Genomic DNA, 10514 nt, shown 5'->3' with positions numbered 1-10514 from the left:
TGAGCTAGGATGACGCCACGGCACTCTAGGCCAGGCCACACAGTGGGATTCTGTCTCAAAAAAAAAAAAAAAAAAAAGAAGGGACATTGATGCAACCTGAGGTGCTAGAGAAAGTTTTCCTCATAAGGCAGAACTGGAATGACAGGAAAAGTGGATCTACCACTCGACACTTAGAATTCACACCACATTTCTGCTTGTTCCTATATATTGCTCTGAAATTTTGGTAGCCTTTGACCACCAGGTTAAATGATGAAACTGAATGAGAAAATATGAGACTATTACATGTAGTAAGGTAAATTTGGTTTCAAGAAATTTTGTTTCACTTGCGGGAGACAGAAGGGGTAAAAGGAGAAAACTGGATCAGAACATGAAATATATTTCATAATTTTTATTTCTCAATGGTCAGAAAAACTTGAAAAACATAGCTTGCTGAATGGGTTTTTGTCTAACAAACTAGGTAATAGGTTACATAGGTTTTCTACCTCTCATCTTCTCTCTACAAAAGCCTAAGTGATAACCATATTCAGCAAGTGGTAGGGCCACAGGTACTGATAGTAGGTATCCAGAGGCTTCCAGATCAAAGAAGATATCTGATGAGGCATTATTAATACAATGTTATAATGCAGCTAACAAAGAACTAAAAATAAATGATCTCACAGAATTACCTAAACAGAATACTATTCCAAACAAAACTTGTTTTTCTTTAAACACCTACTATAGAAGAAAAATAAATCATAAAGGTACTTTAAAGATGGAATGCCTATTTCCTACCAAGAAATAAATATAATTTTTAAAAATCCAAATAAAATTTCTAAAGAAAGAGGCTTGTTTTAAAGTCAAGGAAGGTGTATGTGAATGGGGGATGGGGGTTAATAAAACCAAGGATTCTGTTGATGAAATCCTGAATATTTACAAAATAAAGTCAAATGTAAATTTAAATTATTTTTCCCTAATGATCACAATGATGCTTTTCAACTAAAGCAGCGTGAAGATAGCTGGGACAGGAAAGAGGCAGTAAATGAAGAAAAACCACTAAAGTAGAGACAGAGGATGGAAATTATCTTAAGAGGTTTTCTTGTTAATAACAGCTTGTTAGCCAAAGCTACATAGTAAACTAGTGTTTCTCTTTTTTTTTTCCTCTCCCTCCCCTCCAAGTATTTCTCTAAGGATTAATCTAACAATGCAAGGGGACTTACTAGGAGACCTGGAGCTGGAGGGAGAGGTGTTTCTTACAGTAATGTGCCCATCAGCTCCTTGCAGTTAGTTCCTCTTTAGTGAACTACATCTGTTCTTCTAATAGACACAGGAAAAGTGTATTACATTTTATTTTAAGGTGCATTTGACCACTTCATTTTGCCATAGTATTTTAAAATTTTAGCATGTTCTTTTTTTAAAACAACAGACAGGAATTCTCTATCTGGGTTGGAATAAACAGCAAAGTTTTTATCCCATTAATAGAAAAAATTTCCTGTCAAGCCTATGAAGAGCCATTTTAAAGCACCACTTATCATACCCCTTGGGCCTCAGACTGAACTGACTTTAAACTAAGGCCACTGTTTTAGATAACTTACTGTTATAACTTGAGTTCCTTTAGGATTTTCATGTGAATAGAAAAAAAAAAAGGAGAAACATTTTCTTTGCTCCAGGGAACACACATCCTTACTGACATCTAACTCTTAGGCATGCAAGCAAAAGCATTCAAATTCTCAAGCTCTGATTTGTTGCTGTGAATAACAGCTTGATTTATAAGTCATATTGCTTTAAGTTTTCAGTAATGAAAAGGGGGATCTTTCCTCGTAAACAGCAAAGTTTCTGAAAGTAAAACTTTAAGGTATCTGACAGTCCTTGAAAAGTAACAAAGAAACCAAGTCCTTCTCTGCATATCAACTTGAAAAAAAAAAAGAAAAAGAAAAAGAAAGAAAGAAACCTTACCTTACAAAAGAACTGGACATGAGTCCAATGAATCCAACAGCAGCACCCACAACAGCTGTTTTCCGACAACCAAATATGTCTGTGAAGACACTGACTATTGGGCAGCAAAAGAAAATCATCCCCATGGAGAGAGAACCTACCCATGCTGTAAAAGAGGGGAAAGAACAGGGAACACATTATGACATGGTAAATTATATTTGTACTTATTCCATTGGATATAATACACATTTAGAAAAATATTAAAGCAGAAAAGGTATTACCCAGATTGATGAATAAGAGAAAAATTGGAATAAATTGGCACTTTCAAGAAAAAAACTCTTGCACGAGTCTTTGCGAATTACTGTGAGTTGTGATCTACTGCTAACCAAATATGAAAAATTACAGATTTTTATGTCTATTGAACAAGCACTAACAGCAAGATATAATTAAATATAACTTCTTGTCTTGACTATCCTCTTAAAATTTTATTCAGTGGGGAAAAATTTTCCTCTGCCACTAGACGACCACTTCAGCAGGACTGCATGATTCTTTTGGTCAATGTTAAATATTAATAACAGAAAGGCCTATGGTCTCTTTAGGTAATAAACCCATCTTCACTAGGTAATCAGATCTCTTCCCAGCTGCTTCTTCTCTTTTTCATGACCTCCTCTCCCCCCCACCCACCTGTGGGTTCTTTGCAAGGTGGGAATGGGAAAGAGGGAGGCTGGGGGAAGGAAGGCAAGGAGATTCGAACTTGAGCAGTCCTGCCAAAAAATTTGTCTGATGATGTTTGAAGCTCTTTTTCTCTCAGATGCACTTTTGTCGGTTCTTCAGAGTCTCACCTCAGAGTTCCTCCTAGCTATACAGCTCCACTGACTTGGATAATTCCTTCTCTTCCTGGCTTTTTGGCTGTCACTCAAAAGACTCACTGTCAGAGCCTCTTAGCCCTTCCAGGCAGTCTATTTGGGCAGAAGTCAAAACAGCTCCAGGCTACCTCTCTCCTCCAATAGGTTTGCCTCTGATATGTAGGAAGCACTCAGATTTCCTTAGCCCTGACAAAGGTTGGAGTGAAGGCAAATTCCAACACAGCCACCTCTTGTATAGCTCTTGCTGTGGAAGTAGTTAGCCGACCACAGTTATTTCCTTCTTGGTTTTCTTGAGGAGTCAAACTCCAGTCCTCTGTGCCCCCCAGATGAGGAGGATTCTTTAAATCATGCCTTACATATGTGTTTCCCCCTTCTATTCTTCACATGATAATAGATACACAAAAAGTATCAAATCAATGAATGAATGGGAACATTCAATCTTTGAAAGGGAAGTTACTGTTAGATATGTAATATCCAATCTCCCTACCTTTTTCAAAGAGGGCTGAATCTAAATCTATCTCCTTTGTCCACAATAAAACATTCCTCCCTCACTCCAGCAGCAGGCTTCTCTGAGAAGCCAGAAAAGAGTTCTTCTTACACATAAAACTAAAACTGCTTACAGCATAGTATCAATCATTTCTATACTCTTGCTCAGTGAAAATAGCCCTATTAAGATTTTCTTGAATTTCTCAGGATACCCTTGTTCTACTGTAAGATTTACAGAACTAAGTCCTATGTAACAATGAAGAACTTTTTTTTAAGTTATCTCTAATAAAAATGTTGAACAGAATGAAGCTAAGGACTAAGACTTGAAAGGAAACATAAGTTCTATTTACCAAATTTGTATGCAACATATTCATTCATTTAACAAATATTTATTGAGTGTGTATAATGTATGTGCCAGCACTATTCTAGGTGCTGAGGAAACAGCAGTGAATAAAACAGACACAAATCTTACCCTCATGGAGCTGCCATTCTAATGGAGGACAAAAAGCTAGAAAGTATGATTGATATGCTGGTTGGCAAAATTATGACTTGAAATCCTTTAAAAGAGGAGCATTTTACACGTAAGGTTCAGAAATTAAATGGAAAAATATCAATGAGAAGGAGATATACAGTTTTATTCATGCAATAAACATTTATTGAGTCAGACTGCTGTGCACTGGGGATCTCAAGTCCCGAATCTCAAGAAGCTCATATTCAAGAGAGACAAACAGCAAGGAGAGAATAGTGAATAGTATTCATAATTGACCAAGGTATATACCATTTATTATGGGACCACTTAGCGGGGGTACCCAGCCCAGATGTGGGAGGGAAGGGATAATCAGACACTCTTTCCTTAGGGTAACACTCAAACTGTCTTGAAGGATGAACAGGCTTTAATCAGGCAAAGGACAGAGGAAAGAGGAGACAGAAACATTCCATGTAGAGGGAAGAGCACGCACAAAATTAAGTTACCTAAGGATGCAGCCAGAATCACAGCAAGCCATGTGTCATTCCAATAATTACAGACTTTAGATGCTAGGGAACCATCAATAGGTTTAACCTTGGAATTACATGATCAAACGGCATTTTAGAAACGTCACTTTGGCAACAATTTGGAGAGCAGACTATTCATAGGGGAGACTGGGTGGAGGTCTGTTGGAAGGCTGTTGCAAGTGACAACTGACAATGGTCTGAACTCAGAAGTAGCAGGGTATCCAAGGAGACAGATTTGAAAGATGTGAGTGATTAAATCAATAGAACATATGATCATTAGATGTAAAAAGATGGAGGGAGTGGCAATAAGGTTGGCTTTTAAGAGATCTAGCCAGGTGGCAAAGTGAGGAGAGGACAGAGGCAGAGTCTAAAAATAAAGAAAATGAACAGGTTTGGGGAGTGGGAAAAGGAGGAGATTGATGCATTTGTTTGAAAATGAAAGCAACTTACTCAATATGCCTGAGTGTAAGGCAAATTTCTTTTTCCAAAATTACTCCTCAGAGAAGAAAAAGTTCTTTACATTAAACCCTCTTTTGAAGATTCCTCGTATTATAGGGAACTTTCTGGATTTCTATATTTTGAACAAATTATTGTTTGGGAAAGACAAATAAGCCTGAAACTACCTTAACTGTTGCTGGGTTTGGATGCTACTAGAGGTCCCCTTAAGGATGGAATCGGCTTAAAAGAAGCAAAGAAATTTAACACAGATTTATAATTTTCCTGAGAGCATATCTCGCATTTGCAAATTTGCATGTTATAAATTTCAAAAAGCAACACAGTAAGTAGTTATGTGGTGGAGATCACAAATATGCTCCCATATTTGTGGTGCATATTTGTGAATTAAAAAAAAAAACTATTCTAATATTGTGCAAGCAGAGACTTGTCACAGGGAACCTCCTTCATTTCCTGGCCTCTGTCCCATTCAGGGACTTCCCAGTGGAGTCAGCTCAGGGCCTGTCTCCACCCCCTCAGTGACTACACCTGGGGAAGAGAACCTATCTGATTGATGCTTTTGGTAGAAGGAACTAAGCATGCTTGGTCAGCTCCTTCTGGGCTTCTCTTGTCTTTAGTAGTGGCCTGTTCTTAGGAGATCCAAGTTCTCTAATAATCCACGCTTACAGGGCAAAGCCTGCAGGAGAGGTTTACAGCTGACCAGCTCACTTGTGAGGACCAGACCAACCCTCATCCTTCAAATGCAGAGGGAGGTATTAGATCGCCACAGATGATCATGATGATAATGATGATAGCTGGAATTTACTTAAAATCTACTGTGTTGCCAGACATTGTAGATGATGCATATATATTAAGTGTCTTAGTCTGTTTTGTGATGCTATAACAGAATACCAGAGACTGGGCAAATTTATAAAGAAAAGACATTCATTTCTCACAGTTCTGGAGGTTGAGAAGTCCAAGATCAAGGGGCTAGCATCTCATAAGGGTCTTTTTGCTGAGTCATAACATGGCTAAGGCATCACATGGGTGAGGTGGGGGCCAGGAAGGGGGTCACACTCATCCTTTCATAAGGAACCCATTCCTGTGATAATGGCCTTAAAGATCTCTTAAAGGTCTCTCCTCTCAATACTGTTGCATTGGGAATAAAGTTTCCAACAAATGAACTTTGGGGGACAAATTCAAACCATGGCATCAAGTCACTTAATATCCACAGCAATTCTATGAGGTTTACTCAGTTGAGGAAACTCAGGCACTGTTAGGCACTCAAGCTGGAATTTGAGCCCAGTGCCTTCACTCTTAGCCACTATGCTATACTGCCCTTTACCTGATTTAACCCAAAATTTTAACAGTGTATATTAAGAGGATGAGAAAAGGCATAGTATAAAAGAGTTAAATCTTCCTCTTCCATGGGAGCAAGTCTGTAGATAAAATATACAAAATACAGCCATATAGGCATATTGTTTGGAAATATGAAGGTAACCATAAGAAATAGCTAAAAGAGTTGAAAGCAGATGCCTTTGGAGTAGGGTGCCCAAGGTGAGAGGGAGTCGGGCAGGGGAATGCTACTTTTCATTATAAGCCTTATAGAAATATGATCTTTTATACTGTATACATGTAAACTTTGATAATCATAACAATTTTTGGAAGAAAACTGACAACACCTTTGTTGAAATAAATCAGGGAATATGACCAAGTCCCTGCTTTTAAAAATCATATGATCCATTATGGTGAAATGACTTAATAAAACTACCTAACGAATAGCCCGAACTGAGAATGACACTCGTGAAAGTGGTGTGGCCTTGCTCAAGATTTGAGAACTCTGATCAAAATTCCTGGGAATAGATTGAATCTGTGGGTCAGGTATCAAAGACAGAAGCAGGTTCCCTAAGCCAAGTCAAAGCACAATTTCTCCTGATTAGGGGTGGGAATGGGGGGGACAAAAAACAGTCTTATGTTCATAACTAGTTTTGTCTGAGCTATAATAATTGTTCAATTACTAGCTTGTCAGAATCCTTGAAAACATAAAGACATCATTCCTTTAGCAATGAGAATGTTTGCAGTGTGAAGGGGGAAATAGAAGGTTAAGGTAATAGCTACAGAGGAAACTAGAGAAGGGTCCTGACGATAACAGGCTGCTATGTCAAACGGTATCAATTCTACCAAGGAAGGCAAATATCAGGCCAGCATAAGTAGAGAAAGATGACTATTTCAAAAAAGTCCTGTGTGAGATATTGGAGAATTTAAAAGTGATTTGAAATCATAAAGCTTCATCTTGCTATTTAATAGCAGCATGTATTGTTTTTAAAAAGTCAAAAGAAATATTATACCTTATAGAGCTCAGAGAAATAAAAGAGTAAACTAGATCATTCCAGATAGCTACAATATCTCCCTTCCATTCAAAAGGAGAGAAAGAACTGTTGGCCGGGCGCGGTGGCTCACGCCTGTAATCCTAGCACTCTGGGAGGCCGAGGCGGGCGGATTGTTTGAGCTCAAGAGTTCGAAACCAGCCTGAGCAAGAGCGGAACCCCGTCTCTACTAAAAATAGAAAGAAATTAATCAGACAACTAAAAATATATAGAAAAAAAGTTAGCCGGGCATGGTGGCGCATGCCTGTAGTCGCAGCTACTCAGGAGGCTGAGGCAGAAGGATCGCTTGAGCCCAGGAGTTTGAGGTTGCTGTGAGCTAGGCTGATGCCACAGCACTCACTCTAGCCCGGGGAAAAGAGTGAGACTCTGTCTCAAAAACAAAAACAAACAAAAAAAAAGAACTGTTTACTCCCATTCTGAGTACAAGAAATTTAGGTAGGTCTCAGACAAACTTCAAGGTAAAATTTCTAGTTAATCTCTAACAGTCATCCCATCTGTAGCCCAACACAGAACTTTGTCTATATTTCCCCTAAAGTTCTATGCTAAGTAACCTTTATTAAGTACTTACTATAAAATGCTTTATATGCATTACTGATTTAATCCTCCCAAAAGTCCTGATTGAAGTACAGGAAGTCCCAGGTTATAAACAACCTGACTTAACTAACGGGCTCCCAAGCCACCCCACAAGGATAATTTATCATGAAATAATTAAATTAATAATTCAGGAACTAGTTTTTTCTGCACATGTAAACAAGCCTACGTAGCATAAAGCAGTTTGTTGGCGCATCTTTGTGCTAGCGGCTAGTCTCATTGTTTCCTTACACACATACCACTTTTGTCCTAACTTTTCTATTCAATTTTCTGAGTCTGCGTTTACCCTTATAATCATGCCCCAAAGCAAAAGTCCACTACAAGCCCAAGTGAAACTGCAGTGAAGAGAAAAGTGATTACAATTGAAATGAAAGTAGAAATAATTAAGCATTCAGAGAAAGGCCAGGTGCCATGATTCATCAGGAAAGCATTAGGCTTCAGTCAATTGACCATCAGAACAATTACAAAGGACAAAGTGAGAATAAAGGAACATGTGAGAGGCAGTGCTCCAATTAAAGCATCAATTATTACCAAGCGGCGTAGTGGATTAATTATTGAAATGGAAAGGTTATTATTGATTTGACTAGAAGATAAAATAAGCGTAACATTCCTATTAGTCTAGCGTTGATGCAACATTAGGTGAGTGTTAAGCTTTAACATTCTTTTCTGAAATTTCTCCTATCTCCTATCTAAACTTTTCATATGAGTTTGTTTCTATGTTCTGTTTGTTTGAATTAAAAGAAAGAGCGCAATAGTTTCTGTAACATATTATTACAGTATAGGAGTATTATTATTATTATTATAGTATTACATTGTATTAGTATTACCATATATGTGCCATTATGGTATTATTATTATTATTACCATATATGCACCATTCATCAGGGATCCCTGTTATATACAAATCCATCCTAAAGACATTCTCAGGAATGTCTCTCATCCAAAACCAAGGGACTGCCTGTATTCTTATTCTCCTTGTTTAGATGAGGAAAATGAGGCAAAGAGTGATTAAACAATTTGCCTAAGGCCACAAAGATATAGAGTGGAGGAAGGAAACCCAGAGAGTCTGGAGCATGTGTTCTTAACCACTACACCCTACCCACTTGGAGCAGCCCAACTTCTATAAAGAGTTTCAGCAGGCCAGGCGCGGTGGCTCACGCCTGTAATCCTAGCACTCTGGGAGGCCGAGGCGGGCGGATTGTTTGAGCTCAGGAGTTCGAGACCAGCCTGAGCAAGAGCGAGACCCCGTCTCTACTAAAATTAGAAAGAAATTAATTGGACAACTAAAAATATGTAGAAAAAATTAGCCGGGCATGGTGGCGCATGCCTGTAGTCCCAGCTACTCGGGAGGCTGAGGCAGGAGGATCGCTTGAGCCCAGGAGTGTGAGGTTGCTGTGAGCTAGGCTGACGCCACGGCACTCAATCTAGCCCGGGCAAAAAGAGTGAGACTCTGTCTCAAAAAAAAAAAAAAAAAAAAAGTTTCAGCAAACCTTTGGAGACATTCAGAGTACCTCTTCCTAAAGCTGTCATGCACAAACAAGTCAATATTCTAAGAAAGTATCACACAAACAAGTTTCTACCTAACAGGTAGATTTCTAGCTCAGTGAATCAAATGCCTCCTTGCTCATAATTATTGGCCTCTCAAACACCTCCTGTCCTAAGTACTAAAAACAAACGTGCTTTGATAACAGCATGCCTAGCCACAAGTAATTCTACCAGGGAGTTACTTATTATTAAATAGCAGGAAATTAAGAGATAAGAACATTTACACTGCCAAGATAAATCATAAACTGCATATATGGGCTAACTTAAAAGCCAAGGATTTCACACACAATTCCTCCTTGACAGTAGATATGGTATCCAGATCTCCTCTTATATCAAAGAGTTCATCAAAACAAGTTGAGATGATAAATGACTGAGGGGAAAAATTAGCTTAAGAGAAAGATAGAAAGGATACCAAGACCATTCATCCTTTGCTCCGCTCTACTACGTTCCAGAAATCTTGATCTTCCTGCCATAGCATAAAAGGCAAGAAAGATTTACCTCAAAATTATCTCTGCCATTCTGTTTAATCTCAAAATCAAATTTAAATAACAGGCATCTATTTGAAAAGGTAGACCGATGATCAAGTAAGGCATAGGATGGGTGTGATTGATCAGCAGCACTCCCTTAAGAGTCCCACAAAATGAACCACCCCCAATCACAAATACGCACTCTCTCAGACAAATCTTGTCAGAGGACACAGGGACACTCAGCACTGACACAAGGAGACTCACAGCCCTAAACACTTGCTCTTGTGCTGTCCCATAGAAGTACACCTCCACATCTGTTGCTGTATGTCCACAAAACAAAAAGGGATTTCATCTAAATGCCATAGAGTTGTGGCTGTGATACTGTCAAACTCACGGACTGACATTGCTTTGGTGTGTGCACAGGACTTGAGCAGTGGAAGCACTTTGGTAAGTGAAAAATTAACTTATCAAATCCTCCCTCTGAGAGAGCATGAAAGCAGTGGATTCTTGCATAATGAGGTTTCATTTCCAAGTAGTGCCAACTGTTCATTTTCTTGCTTTTCTTCCTGTTCCAATTTCTGGTTCTGGTTATACTCACTAATTAGCATGGCACTCATTGCCACTGTACACAGAGAGAAACATTTTCCAGTATCAAACCATTCACATTATTCTTAAACATATACACAAATTGGTGGACCAACATGAGTGAAACATGATACTGATTGTTTATACTGCAAATTAATAGACATTGAATGCTAGAACAGTTTTGATTTTATGAAGCTATTTAATATTAATAAAACTATCAAATTTTAAAAATAAATCAAATTCAGCTATAA

The 10514-nt window shown here is 38.4% G+C and overlaps 1 protein-coding gene across 1 annotated transcript in view; it reads right to left on the bottom strand.

Moving 5' to 3' along the window:
- The window catches only part of SLC16A10 (solute carrier family 16 (aromatic amino acid transporter), member 10), a 127641-nt gene that overhangs the window by 71550 nt on the left and 45577 nt on the right, over window positions 1-10514 (bottom strand). The window contains exon 2 of the mRNA XM_012642833.1: window positions 1933-2077. Within this exon, the coding sequence (XP_012498287.1) occupies window positions 1933-2077 (145 nt within the window). The remainder of the gene's footprint in view (window positions 1-1932; window positions 2078-10514) is intronic.

This window comes from Propithecus coquereli, unplaced genomic scaffold, assembly GCF_000956105.1.
Source record: "Propithecus coquereli isolate 6110/MARCELLA unplaced genomic scaffold, Pcoq_1.0 Scaffold189, whole genome shotgun sequence".
Taxonomy (NCBI): Eukaryota; Metazoa; Chordata; class Mammalia; order Primates; family Indriidae; genus Propithecus; species Propithecus coquereli.
Note: the sequence above shows the minus strand (reverse complement) of the source record. Positions and strands in the feature narration are given on the sequence as shown.